Raw genomic sequence first — 19,835 nt, forward strand, 5'->3', positions numbered from 1 at the left:
TTTAGTCCTAGGCATGCAATGGTTGGCTACCCTAGGACCCATCATGTGGGATTTTGTTAGTTCCAGCGGAATGGTGATGGCTTACTTGGCAGGGAATAAATCCTTATACAGCTCAACTAATTCCTTCCGAACAAGCTTCTCCATTGTTACTTGTCCTTAACGACTAGGAAGGAGCATAAACCTTGTGCAAAGGTTTTTAGAATTAAATCAGTAGTTTACTGATTAGGTCACTTATTCTCAGTCCAGTTTCAATTAAATAGATTATTGAAAAATTATAAAATATGGTTTAACCATCGGCTCAATCGATTTTTTTATTCCAGTTTAAAGTGGTTTATGATCCAACCAATTTAATCCCTTTGTTCGTGCTGGTATATCGATTGATTCTCGGTCTAACCGTTGGTCTGATTCCAACAACTATGGCCTTGTAATGATCCCCAACTCGGTTAGTAAACAAATTTCTACCACCATTGAAAGGGAATGCTACTAATTTAGATTAGTTGCTAGAGGAATTTAAGGAGCTGTTTCGAGCCACAAGGACTTTATACTAATAGGCCAAAAAACCAAAAAATTCGTTTGAAGGTTTATAAGAATTTTGACCCCATAAATATCCTGTCATACAAAATAATGAAATAGAAAGATTGGTTTAGAGAGATGGTCGGATTAGGGTTTAGGTCTTCTGCATCACCTACAGTAATGGTTAAGGAAGAGGATATGAGTTGCAGATTGTGTGTGAACTAATGACAACTCAATCAACTCACCATATCCCTCTAATAGGGCATGTCAATTATTTAAGTTCGGGCTACCATAAAAATCTAATGCATGAAGATAACAACTTTTAAAACACATTAAGGGCAGTATGAATTCTTGGTCATGCGCCCTTCAACCTTTCAAAGCTTAATATTTGAGGATGTTTATATTGGTGCTCTTCAACAATAAGTTGGCTTATTTAGCTACATGATTTTAAGAAAATTTATTAAACAAAAAAAAATATTTTATATAAAATTTTTCAAACATCAGAAAATAACCTTTTTCAAAAAATTGAAAATTATTTCCAATAAAACATAAGCAATCTAATATGAACATGCGGAAAGCAGTCTCTAGAGCATAAACTGCTGCTTCCTCGACATAAATACTATTACTTTGAATCTCTGTTTTGTGAAAGAAGTTCAAAATAAAAAGTAAAAAACATCACCTATACCATAAAATATATAGCCTAAATAAATTCATCCCCTCTAAGGCTCACAGATCTAACTGAGATCCTTAAATGTTGGTGGAGCCAACCCAACCTGTGTCACTCAAGCTTCTGTGGACACCAGGCCTTGGCCCTGAGGATCGCCTAAGTCATTAAATAGCTTTGTACATAACTGCAAATTATAAACATAATAAATGTCACATCTTAATTTTATTTAAATATGTGGTTAAAGCAGAGCAAAATACTGTATACTTTCGTGTACCTGTCTATAAACTGTAGAATCGCCATATGATTTTCTTAATTCAACTACGTACAATGACGGACTTATCTCAAACACCTGGCGTGCATAATTTAATCACATGATTACACTCTGATATAGTGAATTTTGAATCAAAAGCTCACAACGAATTTTGCTCGTATTTTAGCACGAGAATTTGTACCTCAGCTGCAACTGAAAGACTGGCAAGGCGTTTTTGGACCGTGTGCTCTTGCGTTGCTTTCAACTGAAATCAACATAAAATTTTATAGTGTTATTGTTGCCGTTACCATCAAGCATATATACCAAATTAGATTATAGCACATGTATGATTGGGTCAACCATAAAATTACATAATAAATATATTTATAAAAAAATTAATATAAATAATAATTAAAGTTTCGGTTAATCATAAGTATAAATGTAAAAAAACTAAAAAAATATAGATTCAAAATTCTATTATCTTTTTTAGTTTTCTTTTACAAGTTAAAATTATACTCTCTCTCAATTAAAAACTTTATAATAAATATAGGTATATGTAATATATGATTGAAGCTAGACCATCTAAGAGGTGTTTAATTTATATTGGAAAAAACATATGAAGTAGTACTTTTGGCTATCAAAATTCAAAAAAGTGCAGCCGAAGTATTAAACAAGATGAATTTATCATCCAAAACTCGTGCTTCTTGAACCAAAAGCAAAAGCTGTAAAAAGACGCGCTTTTTGCTGTTGACATAAAGACTTTTTGAATGTTTAATGATTTTTTATATTCATTAAATAATCACATGTTTAACTTTTGATGATAATATTAAAAACAAAAGAATTGTTAGAATGAAAGAATTTTTTAAAGAAAATCTAAAACTATATTTTTACATAAATTTTCACAACATATTTATATATTTATAATGCTAATAATTTATTCAATTACTATTAAAAATAATCTAATACAGTACCAGTTTTAACATAATGGTTCTTTTCAAACAATTTATATGTGCATTATCCACCAAACTAAGCCTCACAATTATGCATTTAATTTGTAAACAGAGAAATGCAGTGCATTAAGCAAAGCAACTATATAAATCAGTTTACTAACCTTTCCGTTTCTCATTTGGACTCGAAATCCCATCTCTGTCACCGTGTCTTGGATCTTTGCAAGCAAATCTTTACCCGAACGATTCGAGGTAAATCTGATCTTCCTTTCAGATACATCCTGCATATTCATAACAACTAGTTGCTATCAGATATAATTGCATGATACAATGCTTACATTAAAGAAAGGAGGCCTTAATTAGTTTGGCTGGTACCTCCTTCTCAAAGAAACCAGAAAGGTCTAGGCACGATGACATTCCTATCAACTGAAAAGCATTAATGAGAGTAGGTGATTCTTGAGTCCTACCTCCATCACAACCCTTCATCAAAATAGTGTTTCTCTCCGTTATGTTCAAAACTTGCAAACAAAGGACTCATCAAAGATTATATAGATTGAAGGGGGGGGGGTTGTACATACCACTTCACACATTGAGAAAGCTTCATCATCAATATATATATCTTCTTCCTCATCATCAGGTACAGCAGGAGTATAGTCTTGCTGGAACCATTCATCTTCCTTGATACCCGCCATTGTTATCCTGGTTTCAGGGTTTGGGTCAAGAATCCTTCTTATCATGTTCCGAGCCCCAGGTGACAACCATTTCGGGATCTGAGGATCCCCTTTGAAAATCTGAAATCCAAATCTCACAAAAGGGTTACCCATAAAGGAAATTAATATTTTTTTAAAGAAAAAAGCACAATCCGATTACCTTTTGATAAAGAACTGCAAGGTTTCTATCATCAAAAGGGAGATAACCGGTGAGAATGACATATAAGATGACACCACATGACCATATGTCTGAAGTGGCACCATCATACCCTCTATTTGCCAAAATCTCTGGCGCGACGTAGTTTGGACTTCCACATGTTGTATGCAGTAAGCCATCCCCCTGAAAATATTTTGAAAACGAAATTAAAAATAGAAGTATATCATTATTTTTGGGTGATTTTCATTTTTAGATGATGAGCACTTTACGTACCCTAATATGTTGAGGCAATGCACTAAGGCCAAAATCAGATATCTTTATGTTCCCTTTATCATCAATCAGAACATTTTCCAGCTGAAATAAATAAACATATATATTAATAATGGAAAGAAGAGGTGATGAAAGGACCTTTGTTTAATGCTTTAACAAATCAAATATATGATAGGTTTAGAGGTAATGAAAGGACCTTAAGATCCCTGTGGAAAACACCTTTGTTGTGACAATAACTAACACCATCAATTAATTGCTGGAAGAACTTTCTTCCTTCTGCTTCTGATAGCTTCCCTTTGGATGCCTGTACATGATACAAAAAAAGCAGCTAAGCAAAACAAATCAATGTAAACTAAATAATATTATTGCAGCAGAAAGGACCCCTAAAAGTAATTTCATCAAGTCCCTTACAATTCTGACAAACAATTCCCCTCCAGTTGCGTACTCTAGGACCATGTAAATCTTGGTTTTGCTTGCCAACACCTGCATGTTTATTATAAAGCAAAGGCATCATTACAGCATTAGGACAAATATCACATACATTGTCAACTCTAGAAGCAAAACATTAGGATTAAAGGGTCGGTTCTTTTCGATGATTTAACAAGTTGACCTTTTTCCCTTTCTTATTGACTAATGGAATAGCATGGAATACTTAGATTTTTACGTAAATCATATGAACCTAAATCACATTCTATGATTTTAGCATTGGTTTTGCAACAAATTAATCAATGAATTCTTATTGTTCTTCCTGGTGGAAATGTAAATAAAATAACAACATAGAGCCTAGGATATGTTGTAAAAATTAACCAAGAAAACAAGTGAAGAAAATGACACCCATTATGAAAAAGCCTACCACTTGCAAAATTGGTGAGTTCAAATACATAATTGCTGCCCCCAAAATTCGATTTAATGATTCTAATTATTTTGTTATTTACCGTGTAGACAAATAGAAATTGCCCAGAAAAAAAAAAGTGGTGGTTGTTGCGGGCTACCAGCTGGTGGGGGAATTTAAAAGGTGAAAATGAAGGGAAGCAGTTTGAAGTGTCTAATTATGAATCCACTATTGAGAAATTAATAGTATATTTTAATTTGTTTCATCCTCGTATTTTATAAAATTTAAAATGTTAATCCAATTATTGATAATATATGAATTCAACTGATGATATATTAATTTATTATATATAAATTATTGAAATACAATTTTTTACTAATTTAACAGTAAGATTTAGTGGTGTTACTTAAAGGGATTAATTTTTCAATTTTCGTAAAGTATGATATCAGATACTATTAATTAAGCTAATTGAGTCAATTGGCTCTGTTATTTTTACAACAAAAGGAAGAATATGGATTCAAATGTGTTTAAGTACATATTATCTTCTTATTTATGAGTAGTAATAGGAATTATATGAAAAATTTTCTAAAAAACAGAGTAGAAAAGTTTTATATAGAAAGTTTTGTAACTTATATTCAATACTTAATCTTTCAAGACTTAATAGTCAATTTAATTAAATCTATACTTTAATTGACCGATTAATTTAGATCTTAACTGATTTAACCAACCTGGTTTAATATTGATTAGTTAAATAAATTAAAAGTTGAATTTGAATTTTGATTAAAATTTTATATTTTATATATTTAAAAAAAATATGCATACATATTAAAAGTTAATCGGACCAGTTGATTCTATCATCTATTAGAAAATTTTATAATCAATAATTAATTTTAATTGTATACAAAACTTCCCTATATGGCATTTCAATTAAACTCCACTTCCCCCCCCCCCAACCAAAAAAAAATTCCAGTTAGACTCGTTTAGAATAAGTCTGAAATTGACCAGTAGTTGGCTAGTTTATGTTGCTACGAATGTATTGTACCAGATATTATTTACGCTGCTTTATATTTAAATACAAACAGTTCCATTAGAAGCTATTAAGAAATTTGATGTTTTCATAAAGTACAGGAATCAAAGTCATGAGAAAACGTGTAACTGGATATATGTGAAAATAATAATTATAACGAGAGAAATGGGCCCCACTTGACCTGCTGGCCATTCTCCTATTGGCTATTTCCTATTTAAAAATTAAAGAGTATTAATGTTGTTAGGTTTTAAATATGTGGCTAGCGCTTGCGTATCTCACCGTCACGTATTTGTGATTCATAGTAAAAACAGCGACGGTAGCAAAAAAAAATAATATAGATTAAAAAAATAGTAACTAACCGACCAGATTTTATGGGTATGAGGTTTAGATGAGACATGTAGTTCACGTGCATAACTAGAACGTGATGTAACTTGCTTTACACGTGGCTTAATTTGAGTGGGCGATAATTTTGTTTAGTTGGTCAGGGAAAAAAAAAAAGAAAAATGATCGTGTGGTAAAGTGGATTAAGACGGAAGAATGGTCCAATTTGATACCCCGTCAAATATAGTCGAGGCAATCCAATTCTTATTTGGTGCAGGTTGTGTGGTCAAGGCTTGTATCATATGAGTGCGATTGTTATGATTAGAAAAAATAAAATAAAAATCAAATCATAGGATTAGATTTTTATTTTTCTATTTAATTGATTTGATCGATGGATTAGAATGGTTTAATAAACTTTAGAAATTTAAAATATATATTAATAATAATTAAAAATAATAATTTTTTGAATAAAATAATCTAATAAGTTCAATCATTTAGACGAATTTGAAACATACATTAATAACGGGGTGTAAAAGGGGCAGGCAGGCCCCAAAAAAATTAAAACATCAAATTGATGTTCTTTAACTTTTCATTAAATAAAAGAATGACATTTTTAGTTTTTATGTAAAATTAATAATTTACTTTAAGCTATTTTAAGACATTTGTTTTTAATTTTATAATTATATCTACACGCTTTAAATGAAATTCCTAGTTTCACTTTGATTAATAATAATTTTAAAAAATCGACTTTAAAGTGGGAAAATTAAAACTTTCAACCATTTGGGAAAAAAAAATTGCATAAATGAATAATAATTATAAAATTTAATAATAAATAAATAAAAATCGGAAATTTTAATGAAAAAAAAAACCAATATGCAACTCAAATTCCTTTTGTCAAAAATTCCAAAATTCATAATAAAAGAAAAAACAAAGATGTTGATTATATCTATTTTTAACCGGTTCTTTAATTTTTTTATTAAATTTATATAACTTTATTGGACGGTCCATTTTTTATTTTTTTAAAATCCATGGTTCTGCATTTCCGGTTATAGGTGGTGGAAGTTGTTTGGATACAAACTTCAATACAAAATTGAAGTTTGAAAGCAGAGTACTAATGGATTCTTATCCATCAAAATTACGGCACAAAATCAGGAATTAATTTAATCTTTTTAACCACGTAATCAAAAGTCCAAACAAGAACATGCGTTTATCACAGAGAGTAAAATAATAAATTAATCGGCATTCAACAACACCACAAATGATTGAGATATGATAAACAAAAAGGACATACCTCGTGTAAGCGAACCACGTTAGGATGTTTGAGGAGTTTCAAAGTAGCGATTTCTCTCTTTATCTGCGCAAGTTCCCAGATTCAAGATTTTTCGAAATTTGTAATTTGAAAAATGCCATAAACAGAAATCATAGAACACAATCACAAGCAGAAATTAACCAAAACAAACATCAATCGGAAGGAAATTGAAAGAAAGGAGAAAAAAGGTACCTGATCGGCGATGCTGAGTTGAATGAGCTTAGACTTTTCGAGGATCTTAACGGCGAAAGTGAGGCCGGAATGGAGATTCTTAGCCAATTTAACTTTGCCGAAATTTCCTTCGCCGAGATTCCTCCCTAATTCGTAATTTCCTAATTGCAAAATTCCTTTCTTCTTGTTCTCCTCCGCTGTTCTCTTGCTGCCCATTCACTCCTCTTTTGATCTCTGTAAATCTAAATCTATAATAAAAAAACTATCAATCAATCAAAAATCTCTCTCTCTCTCTCTCTCTCTCTGTTTGTCTCTCGCACTGTTATCTAATTTCTTGTTATAAACGAACGTCTATGAGAAAAATGAATATATAAATGGAAAAAAAATACTGGTCTAAGCTACGAGTAGGAAAAGTAATACTGGTAAACGAAGGAAGCCTTGAAAGAGAAGATAATGGAGGAGAGAAAGGGGAAGAGGAGTTTAGACGCCAAAAATATTGTTCTTGTAACTTATGAAACCGTTGAAACCTTCCTTTTTATGCTTCCCCTCCTCGTTTAAAATATTCTATTACATCCTTAAACAAAACATTTTAATATAAAAGTATGTCTAATTCTGGTTTAGTCCTTCTACTATACTAAAATTTGAGTTCTGATCCCTCCATTTCCTTTAATTTATACAAAACCTAAACTCCATCCATGATGTTGCATGCTTAAGTGCACTCGAAGTCATAATCTTTATATTATTGTAACAGTAACAATGTCAGTTGAACTAATATTCAAATGACTAATCTCTACTTTAATTTGACATAATTTGGTTCCTGCCTCCTTTTTTTATGAGGGAAAGGGTAAGTATTTTCAAAACAGATTGAACTAAGGACCAATGATTTGATCAATTAAACTAGTGGTATATAACTAACTATAAAGTAAATTGCTATCAATTAGCAAAAATTGAAAATTGAGAAAAAAAATAGAGGGTTGAATCGATTTTTTATCTAATTATTGTTGAATAGGTGGTTTAATGGTGTAATTGTTCAACCATCACTTCGATCTTACAAAATTATTGTTCAATGATTAAATCCAAAATTAGTGTCAATTGAATACTTGGTATCAAGTCCTTCCCCACATCCACCCAACATTCAATAGATGATTCCTTTACTTCTATAACTTTACTAGTAGGTCCAATTTGATAGTATTGTTAATTGCTTTCATTAAAGTGTTGACATGGATTTTTTTAGAAAAAAAAGTATTTAACTGATATGTAAATTTATTAATAATTAAATACGGTTGATCAAGTTTTCATCTAACCCTGACTAAGATTGAATAAAAAAAATTTAAATTTTCAATTTAACTACGGGAACTAACAATACATTATAAACATAAAGGATCAAATTATGTCAAATTAAAATAGTAGAGTTAAATCCAAATTTTCAGTATAATAGAAGAATTAAAATCAGAATTAGACCATGGATATAGGACAAAAAGGCCAAGCCCACGTTTAAATGCTTGCTCACCGATTTTGGTAGCTTTTCAGCAACGGAAAGAACAACGGTGGTACTGTTACATAATAATTGCATACTTATCCTAATTATTCCAGCTTTTCGTCAATCACTTACCAAAAGATCAAACTTATATGCTATGCATTTGTTGTTGCTGTTGGAAAAAATAATATTGGGTCCGCAATTTTTGATCCATAGATATAGATTTGGATTTAATTTTAAATGATTTTATGGTCTATTTGGAGGAAAAAAAATATTGAATTTTGATTTACTAAATCAAAATTTTGTTTTGACGACAAAATAAAATTATAAAACGCAACAAACTAATATTCGGAATCAAACCAAAATAGATCTCAGGCGATGACCCACCTATAGTGGGATTTAAGCCGGGATAAATCTAGACATAATTTGTGTAGGATGGAAGTCAAACCTAGAGTATTTAGATTTTAGGACCTCAGCCATTATTGATAGTGCTAAGACCTCACAGACTATTTTGATGAGTTTGTGGATTTATGTTGTATTTATTTTTGTTATTCGGTGTTTTAATTATTTTCGTATGTTATATAATTACATTCAGGGGTGGCACCTGGAAAAATATTACATTCACCTATTTATATGTTATAAGGTTATAAATGAGTAAATAGATAAATTGTACTTTATCTTCAAAATTATAAAGAAATAAGCTAATAGAATGATAAAATTACATATTATCTCTTAAAAAAATACATAATTCAATTTCAACCTCCCAAAGATAATTTTTAACTTGGTCGCTAATTACATTATACCTGAAAATATAAAATTATTTGTCGATGGATTCATATTATTTTGCGTCATAATTGTTTTTAGGGTAAGATATTTATCTAAAATTTTAATAATTCCTTTTAAGTATATTTCAGCACATTTATTTATCCTTATCATACTTTAATTATTAAATGTTTGGCTTAAAATATTTCAAATTAAATACAAAAAGAAAAGGTTAGTATAAAAAAAAATAAAATAAAAACAGAGAATGAAGACACCTTGACCTGTGATATGGCCAAAAATGAATGAGACAATTAGACAAAGATTGGTGAGCAGCCAGCAGTTGGTGTGGCTGCTTAAGTTTATATTTGATAGACAAATGAAAATTGAGTGCACACAACTTAAAATATTGTCTATTAAAATCCTATTTTAGGTTGGCATTGCCCAAACCACCCTTAGCCATATCTTAATTTTTAAATTAATATTTAAACTATAATCTAATTTCACTTTTTTATTGACCACTGTTTTTTTAAATACCTCAAATACCATTATGAAAATTGGGTATAATTTGGAAATCAATTAGGTAATAAAGCGTTATTATTATTATTATTATTATTATTTGATCCATTATTGGTGCATACGTCTCATGTAGATACATTAGGAGTAAGCAAAATTCGATTCAATTCGAAAAATTAAAAAAATCGAATTTCGAGTTGATCAAGTTTTTCGATTTTTTTAAGTCAACTCGAGTTTGAGTTGAGTTGAGTTTTACAATTCGAGCAACAGATTGGTATTAATACCCTTTTAATCCCTAACAATTTTGAAAATGAGCAAATTAGTCTCTCTTACAAAAATTCAAAAAAAAGAAAGACAAAATAATTTTCAAAATTTCAAAATATTTATGAAAATTCTAAAATTTATATTTAAAAAAATATAAAAAACATTAATTTTTTAAAGAACATATAAAGAAAGTTAAAATTTTTAAAAATTTCTAAAACAATAATTTTGGAACCTAAATAAGTAAAGTAATGATTTCAAATTTCTAAAACAATAATTTTAGAACCTAAACAATATATATGGTTTCAAATTTATGTGCTCTAATATAAAGTTGGTTATATTGTAAGAAAATTTTAATTTGACATGCTTAATTTTTTAAATTTAACTCGAATAATTTCATTTGATTTGACTCAACTTGAATTTCATTTCACTCCACTTGATTCAAAAAAAGGATGATAAATAGGACTTGTTAACTCGATTAACTCAAATTTTTTTCACTTGATTTGATGGAACGCTCACCCTAGACACATCAATCATTAGAGTAAAATTTAAAAAAAAAAATTGAAGAACTTGAAAATAAATACATTTAGCTTTATTTACACATAATTTAATATTAATTATAATTATTTTATTTCTCTTTCGGGTTGTAGGATTGATTTAATATTTATTATTAATATTTATTTTCAAAATAAAGTTATTTATATTGATTTTTAAAGTCTTCAATATTTTTTATTCTATACCAGTAATGATGTATCATTTTATTATTAACTAACTAATGGTGCATAAAATCTATGCACTAATGGTGCATCAAATATTATTATATCAATGCATGTGCATAGGCCACATTTTATAACCAAACTGGATCAATCGGTTGAATGGCTCGAGAACCTATTAAGGTACAAATTTGAAATAAAAAGTTGGATCGACGAACCTACAAATTGATTGAACTAATTTGTCAAATCGATTAAATTGAGTTAAAAAAATCAATTAAACCAATAATCACACCCATTGAGCTGATTTTCTCTACTTTTTAAATATATATAATTTATTTAATTAGACAAATCAATCAAATTAGGAACCGATCATCTGCATCTGCCTAGTTTGGACACTAATTTACTTTTAAAACCTTGGCATAGACTTAATAGAATCCAAAAAAACCCAAATCCAAAAAAAGAAAGAACCTGAATCCTAAGCACGAAAAGAATCAAACCTGAGAAAATATCAAAACTCGAAAAAACTTGAACATGAAAAGGCCAGAATCTGAAAATTGATAAACAAATAAACTCAACTATTTCACACATTGAAACATACAACTGAATTTACGAAATATCCACCTTTTTCACCGTATGTTCCTAGATTTATATATGTAAAGGGGGAAAAAAGGGAAAATCTTGCAAAAATTAGCACAAAAATCATTTACAGTTCAACACACTGTTTATGACAAACTTAAGAATCCGGATGCTGCCGGTTTCTGAGGCAGATGTCGTGGACATGCTTTGTAAATGATCCACAATCTGAGACACCTGTCTAAATATTGGTACCACATGCATGGCTATTGTCGGATCAGAGGGGATTATGGCAACAGCTACATCAGTCATCCATACAAGCTTTCTACTAGTTTCCTTGTTGACATCAAAAGCCAGTTGCTGAAAAAGTGACAGCAATACTCCTTGGCTCAGTGGACATGGTTTCATTGACAATATCCCTTGCAGATTAACCTGGTTAATTTAGATCAGACCAATGTCAGGTCTCAAAGTAGTTTTCTTGTCATGCACAACAAGGGTTGTTGGAAAATAATGTCAAGAGTACTAGTTATTGGAACTTACCTGAGAACACAACCAGGAAACTATAGAGACATCGCTTCTATTCAGGGCTGAGGTGAATGCTTCTTCATATTTCTTTTCAGCTATCATTCTTGCTAACTCTTTAGTTGGATCTAAGTGTACCTCAGGCTGCGGTACACGTATAACATCGGAGTGAGGCAGATAAACATGAATAGTGATCGTCAGATTCATGAGAAACAGAGAGAGGGGAGCATACCATCTCATGCAGATGAGTCAGTGGTCCATTACTCAATTGTGAAACCAAGGGATTTCCTGCATTGGAGTTGCCACCTGCAGCTGCTCTAGCTAGAAGATTTCGTTGCGCGTTGGCCAGTTCGCCACTTAAGGTTTGTGTGATTGAAGTTGCAGATTTAATAGCTTCCTGCAAATATAAAGCAGGTCATCTTAAAAGAGTCAGCTGTACCAGCAAAGTCAGTAATACAGGCAAAAACTTTGCATAAATGGGAAAAGTTGCCTTTGTACATTTCATCATATTGGACGTCATTAAAGCTGGCTGGTAACAACATTATATTCCCGAAACAATCATCCATTAATGATGTAAAGTTCTTGGGAACAAAGAAGTCTAGTACCCTAAAGCCTAATTCTCTCCATAAATATTAAAGGCCATCCTTCTATGGTTCAGTTCTATGCATGTCAGTTTAAAAGAACCATGTTATGATACTATATTCCTAGAATCTCCCATTCAGAATTTATCTTGGTAGCACACATGGTTAAGCTGGCAATAAGATTTTCCCAAATTATGTTCGGTTAAAGGCACCTCTATTACTGTATGCAACTCATTATGCAAAATCATACAATCTTAGCTATAAAGAAAAAGGGCTAAAATACTCTCATGCAACTTGTCCAAGAAAAGATATTAAGTTGGCAACTGTAACCAAGCCCAGTAAAATTAGTATATAAAATCAGAAGGATATGTAATTATATTTTATCATAGTTATGCAACAAGAAAGGTAACCTTTGACATTTTTAATACATTAAAGTGGGAATTAAGTCACAATGAGAGAAACCACCGAACTGTCAACATCTACCATACCTGTAGAGCAGCAGCAAGGGAAGAATGTGAATTTTCAAATTGCTGCTGAGCAGTTGCTGTGTGTTCTATTAGCCCTTTATGAAATGTGACATCAATTTGCTCAAACATTGATTTGCATGACATCTCAAATGCTGGAATAACAGAAGTTTCCAGGCTAGATCTCAGTGCATCCTGTGGACAAGTCCAGAATTTCTCTAATCAGCAGAACAACATTATCCAACTTTAAATATTAAGATATATGAACATTCATTCCAATCAAAAAAGTTAGCAGAATGTCACTAAGGAGGATGACCATTAGAGACACTGAAAACAAAAAGAAATAACTAGAAAACTCAGCACAGTTTTTGGACATTCATCTGATGGATTCTAAAGCCAAAAAGTTTTCCGTAGGAGACACTAGGCAGGTATCTATTCCCCCACCCCACCCACCTCTCTTATCAACTATTCAACTTTAAATTCAGAGTAGTCTAAGTTCAACCACCTGTATCAACATAAACTAGAGGGAAAAATAGGAACAGGAATTTTATGCAGAATGGAATTTAGAGTTGCTAACAGTCCATAAGGGAAGCTCATACAATTAGTAAGGTAAAATTGATCTATTGAATTTGGTGATATTGGCCAGTACATGTAATTGCATTTTACAATAAAGGTAGACATCCCTATGAAAGTTTATGAATTACTTTTAGAACTGTCCATAAGAAATTTGAATGCTTATTTGCCAAACAAGAATACAGTCACCAATCCTATCGATCTAAATTCTTATAAATAAACCTTTATCATCTAGAAATAAATTATTCTTCATTATCAAGATAAAAAAGAGGGAAAAAGAAAAGCATGGCAAGGTTCAAATCAGCTTAATAATGAAAAACAACCAACTACATAAGAAAGAAAATAGTTGAACAAGAAATCACCTGAAGTGCTTGCTTTCCAGTAGTTTGAAATTGTGCTTGGATTTGCCTGGCCACTGTTGCTTCAAGTTTTGAACTGACTGACTTCTCCAGATGATTCACTGCCCTCTCCCCAATGCCTTTCTGCAAAATACCCAATTAAAAACCCCATTAATATAACAAACACAGTTTTAGTGGCTTAAGGCAATTGAATACCACATTTTACTGCATTTAGAACAAAATTCACTCTTATGAATGAAGCTGAAAGATGAACAGCAACATATTGTGTAGAAACATTTGAGGCTTCACCAAAATTTACCCAGAAACAAGGTAGAAGATAGGACAAGAAAGAACTTTACAGCATATTTTCAATAATAAGATCAGCTCTATTTAAGATCAGTTAAAGTGTTATTTAGCATGTGTTTCCCCAAACAAAAGAGTGTTTAGGTATATTTTACTTTAACGCATCAGTATCATCAAATTCAACAGAAAACAATATATTAAACACAAAATTCTTACTATAAATATCACATTGACCCATGCCAAAAGGCACCTGTTAACATTTCCCATAAGATATAATTGCTGCATTTCCTATCATGCCATCGTTTATAATGGTGCTCTGTCCAAATAAATGACCACTGCAGTCTTATGGGACACCAAACAATCGGATATGTCAACAGAATTTGGATTTTTGTTTTTACCTGGAATGACTCTGTAATAGCAGAAGATATACTTTTCTCCAGAGTGGGACTAATAGCACGAGCCACAACAGGGCCAACTGCAGCTATATCCTTCTTTAAGGATTTCTCAAACATGACTGGCAAGTCCTTATTTAAACAGTTGGTGATCAAATTTGTTATCTGCTGCATGCGGTCTCTCTCTAACTTCTCTTGTTTTGCATTTTCATCTTGGATACGGGCCCACAAAGCATCTGTGTTTGCCTTTACAGCTTTCTCAATGCTCCTGCCCAAGGATGCTTCCAGTCTTTTCCCTTCTTTGTAAACAGGAGCAGAGACAATTGCGTTCATCTGCTTCTGCATTTCCTTCTGCACGCTAAGGGACTGCTTGGTGCAACAAAAACATTATATTAAGAAGACTATACCACAAACATTAACACACACAAACAAGCGTGTATAAAGAGGAGATTCTTCAATTTTATTCTAAGAGAAACAATTCTTTCTTCGAAAAGTTGTTTATTGTATTTTTTTTAAAAACTACCTGCCCAAGCATATCCCGCATGGCCAGCAATTGGGGGAAATTAGCATCAGCTGACAGAGCCCCGGAACTGCAACCTGGTTCATTAGATGAATCCGTGGAATTATATGGGCTAGCTGAAGGGGAAGATGGGACAGATTCTTGAGAATTTTTCTTCTTCTGCTTTTTCCCTTTAGCAGAAGCGGGAGATGGGGAACCAGTGATGGCAGTGTCTGTTTCACCAACCTTTGGAGGGGCATTTTTAATCACATTCTGCTCATCCCCATCACCAGAATTAGTAAGTCTATCTGCTTGAACCAAAACACCCATGTGATTAGCTTGTTGAGCTCCCTCAACGCCATAAGTTTCTGCACAAAAATCTCTAGCCATCTGAACGCCAAGATCTGATGCCTGTGAGTAGAAGGCCTTTTCTTTGTTATCTCCAACTGTAGTATGAGAGCCTTGTGAATATTTAGTCTCACCAAGAACATCAACTTCTACCTCTACGCTTTCAGCATCATTCTTGACCACATCTTTGATTGTTGCCTCACCCTCATTAATAACCTGACTGATTTGTGCATTTTCTGTCGATGAAGACACGGTAGACAATATCTCTGATGGTGTTACCAGATGGGTTGGATGTTTGAACACTGCAATATCTTCAACTTTCTGCAAGTTCTCACCTGCATAGGACACTTCAACATTATTCTCTTTAACCGTGTCTACTTTGTGATCAACAGAATGATCAGGTGCTGAGCGGTTAACATGATCAACATTTGATGGATTTCCAAAACCAGAAGACTTCTGTGATAACCTTGGACTTAATGGAAGTGGAGGTGTTGCAGTGTGCACATTTTCAGCACTACTACCAGACAGCAAAGCACTTGGCTTACTTTCCATGCCAGACACAGCACTCTCAGATATGAATTTAACCTCTGAAGAAGCTACATTTTGTGGACAGCTTGCCATGGCAGCACTTTCAGAGCTACCGTAGTTTATAGTCTTCTCAGTTGGTTTATATCCATGAGATAATTCCTGAGAAGCAGAACCATCAGAGTTCATGGCATCAGAAACATGAGCAACATTGGAATCAGTTTTATCCAAGTCTGTGTTTTCCAGGGGTGGTGGCAGGCACTGAGACAAGTCCAAAGCATATTGCTGAATAGCCTGTGTTTGAACACAGTAGACTTGGACAGTATATTCTCCACCTGGCAAACTATCACTTGTTCCCGTGAGACTCAATATAGGCATTGTGACAGTAAATTCAGCTATGTAATCCATGCAGGTAGCTGCAGGATTAGGCCCATATTCTATGTGAACAGCATATATAGCATTCTTCTTGGCATTTGCAAGCAGAAACAGGCCTGCACGGGGCAGTGCCACAACTTGATTAAAGAATGCATTGTCAACCTCAGACTCAGCAGAACACCTCAATTCCAATGTCTGCATACACTGCCATGATTCACCATCACTGGGCAACAACCAGCCCTCTTCACCTGAAGAGGCCCATATCTTCACTTCACAGTTTAGTGGGCCCTATAGGTAAAAAGACAATAGAAAATTAGACACTTGGCATAATGAGAAGAGAATTTATGCCACATTACCAACACAAAAGCAGAAGTAATTTTCTGTTGAAATCACAAAGCTTCATATGGTCATAGAAAATGTTTATAAAAAAGGTAAAGACAATCTAAAAAGGAAAAGAAACAGAGGCCTACTCCTGTGATAAGAACAATATGATCAGGGCGATGTGGGCCAGTCAAGAATGTTGCCGAGTAAACAGGATGTCCATCATGTGGCCTCAACACTGCAAGTGGTATGGGCTTACGATCTTCCCAAATTTTCACCTGTCACAGAAATTTACAGTTTCCTAAATATCATTACCTAATTGAATAATGAATACATATGGCCTGCTGTGAATCTAAGCATACTTCTTAATGGAACAACTGGCACATGTCGGACCAAAATCTTTAATTTTCTGGGCCTTAAAATTTCAATAGCTGTCAGGTACTTGATTTGCAGTATTGCCGCATTAATAGTAGTTTATAGTCAAAATGAGAAAATCGCTTTGGACAACCAAAAACCTTTTACATGCATTAAAATGGCTCAACATGCATCACTACAACCATCATGTTAGATGGAAATAAAACATTATCAGGTTTACATGTCAAGTTCTGTCATGGTAGGAAAACCATTGAACTTCAAAGAGGTTGTCTGTGTTAGAGATATGACAATCATTCAACTTCCAATTTTTCCTTCTTTATTTTTTTCCAGAAGCAACTGTATTAAGAACTAAAATAGAGAGAATAAATCAGTAAATAAGGAGAAGAGTAAGTACAAACCGTGCCATCTACTGAAGCTGAAGCTAAACGGGTAGTCAACCATTGGCACATTGACAACTCAGTAATCTCACCATCATGTTTGCCAACAAACTGAACCCCATCAATAAGCTTATCAACAGAGCAATTAAGAGGTTCCTCTGCTGAAAATCCATCAAGTTTTCCAACTTTGATTGTATCAATTTTCAGGATACGATTTCCGATAGCAACCATCAAAATCTCCTGTTAGATAATATTTGTTGAACATTTACAACAAGGAAAAAAATATGGACAGGAAAAGCACGACTATAGAAGAAATACAAAGACTTGGCATAATAGTTACTATCTGATAACATCAAATACAAACCGATTTATTACTTGTTTGTGAGGATGCCAGCAGACTCGTGGATGTTTTGATGATTCTTGCCCTACGATCTGAAGCGCAATAACAACTTTGCCAAAAATTTGCGGCTTATCTTCATCATCAGGTCCCTCATTGATCCTCCATACAAAAACCCGGCCATCAACACTTGCACTGCAGAAAATGTAAGATGAGCACTTTTCGATGACACAAATGAAGTCAATTTATCCCATGAAATAAGTAGAAAGGAATACCTGGCCAAAAGGTGGACATCCTCAGCAAAAAAAGCCATATCTGTTACTCTCTATATTTGGAGAAACAAAGTGAATGAAAAGGTTGAGCTGGTAATGAGATGTTTCACATTAGGAACTTGATAATAGAAAAGTGGGTATAAAGATATATATACCTGAGTGTGGCCACGAAGCAAGGACCGGAGGGCAGTGTTGATGTTGAGGATACGTATATTCCCAAGCTTGAGACCATAGCAAATGTAATTCCTATTAACAGCAATCTGACGACCAAGAACAAGGCCAGGATCAGATGCATACTTGGTAATGGGAGTGACCTCAAGTTGGGGTTGTACTTCACTGGGTAGCCTGACATGAATATCGTAAAGGAGATTGGTCCCAGAGAGATGCCTGCCCTTCGGGACCTTGCTGCTCAACAGTCGGGCAGGTGAGGGAGAGGGCGAAGGAGCAGATGGGGTGACACTCATATTAAGAGGCGGGGCAGAAGGGACAGGGGCAGGAGCTAGTGACTGAGCTTGAGTGCCAAAGAAGGCCATCAAAATGTCGTTTCCGCAAGTAGGAGGGGTGGGGAGTTGGGGTTGGGGATGATAAGGAATAGGTCCAGTAGGATTAGGATAAGGATGCAAAGGGTGTTGGGGTTGAGGAGGAGGAGGGTAAGGAACGTAGTGGTGGAAAGGGTAAGGCCCAGTAGGCGGAGGGTAAGAGGAAGAAGGCGTCAAATAGGGCGGTGGAGGCGGCGTTGAGGATTGGGCTGGGAAAGATGGGGATGTAGTAAGGTTTGAAGTGCTAGGACTTGGAGTTGGACTTGGAGAAGTTGCTGTCACGTTCACGTTCTGAAGATGCTGATGCTGCAACATAGGGCTAGAACTGGGTTTAAACAGCTTGTTCAAATCAAACCCACCGCTGCCACCACCGCCACTTTGCGGTTGAGGATTGGGATTTGAAGCCATCCAATCCCAAATCCAAAAAAGAGAAAATAAAAAGAAAACGATGAAATCAAAGGCTTGTTGAGATCTTACTTTATGTGAAACACAAGGAACAAGAGGGTTTCATGGATCTGCTCGCTTCGATTCAGATCAGAATCCAAGTTTTTAGATTATATCGAATCTTGAATCTCTTGCTCCCCACTTTCTTCTCCTTTGGGTGGCCCAGACTGGATGATGACTCGAAGACGCCAATAAACTATATAAAAATGAAAAACACCAAAAGGGGAGGCTTTCAGTTTTATTAGTTAAGTAATTTTATTAGTAGACCATTTCAGGACTGTACAAAACCAGGGATGAACGCTACTACACCCAAAGTGATATCAAGTAAGCAATTTCGATACTACATCCAAAATGTTAAATATCATATAATCAAGTTATTTCAATTCTAAATTTCCAAGTTACGTTGCTAGTTAAAACTCAATGATTTAAAGCTCAAATGAAACATTCAATGGCTTAGGATTTTGGGCAATGTCCCCCCTTTTTTAGGTTTAATCAATTCAATCAATTCAATTAAATATTTAAAAATTTAGCTCAGTCAAATTTTTTGTTCAATTTTTTCTGTTTATATCGATTTTCAAGTCAATTTTTCTTGTTTATATCGATTTTCAAGTCAGTTGATTTAAAATTCTTCTCAAAACTAATATTTGGATTGATTCTTTATCCAACCAATTGATTTGATTCGATTCATATAACATTAATTTTGAATCGAGATTTAAGGTTTAAGGGAAAGAGTTTTTTATTATTATTTTGATTTAATAAAAATAATTAAATTATAAA

General features: G+C 33.4%; 2 protein-coding genes across 2 annotated transcripts; both read right to left on the reverse strand.

The window, feature by feature from the left end:
- Positions 1-1,026: 1,026 nt before the first annotated feature.
- On the reverse strand, positions 1,027-7,879 carry LOC107888972 (CBL-interacting serine/threonine-protein kinase 1). The gene is made up of 12 exons (XM_016813252.2): positions 7,196-7,879; positions 6,986-7,048; positions 3,926-3,997; positions 3,711-3,818; positions 3,518-3,598; positions 3,248-3,427; positions 2,956-3,168; positions 2,753-2,857; positions 2,542-2,658; positions 1,633-1,695; positions 1,455-1,529; positions 1,027-1,364 (listed from the first exon to the last, which is right to left on the reverse strand). The coding sequence occupies exons 1-12, from the start codon at positions 7,388-7,390 to the stop codon at positions 1,296-1,298; spliced, it is 1,341 nt and encodes a 446-aa protein (XP_016668741.2). The 5' UTR covers positions 7,391-7,879; the 3' UTR covers positions 1,027-1,295.
- A 3,569-nt stretch (positions 7,880-11,448) lies between these two features.
- Positions 11,449-19,448, reverse strand: LOC107888970 (enhancer of mRNA-decapping protein 4). Its single transcript, XM_016813251.2, has 12 exons — positions 18,231-19,448; positions 18,079-18,128; positions 17,842-17,998; positions 17,488-17,706; positions 16,864-16,992; positions 15,170-16,681; positions 14,653-15,012; positions 13,976-14,095; positions 13,065-13,235; positions 12,228-12,392; positions 12,014-12,139; positions 11,449-11,905 (listed from the first exon to the last, which is right to left on the reverse strand). The coding sequence occupies exons 1-12, from the start codon at positions 19,020-19,022 to the stop codon at positions 11,600-11,602; spliced, it is 4,107 nt and encodes a 1,368-aa protein (XP_016668740.2). The 5' UTR covers positions 19,023-19,448; the 3' UTR covers positions 11,449-11,599.
- Between the last annotated feature and the right edge of the window lie 387 nt (positions 19,449-19,835).

This window comes from Gossypium hirsutum, chromosome A09 (assembly GCF_007990345.1).
Source record: "Gossypium hirsutum isolate 1008001.06 chromosome A09, Gossypium_hirsutum_v2.1, whole genome shotgun sequence".
Lineage (NCBI taxonomy): Eukaryota > Viridiplantae > Streptophyta > Magnoliopsida > Malvales > Malvaceae > Gossypium > Gossypium hirsutum.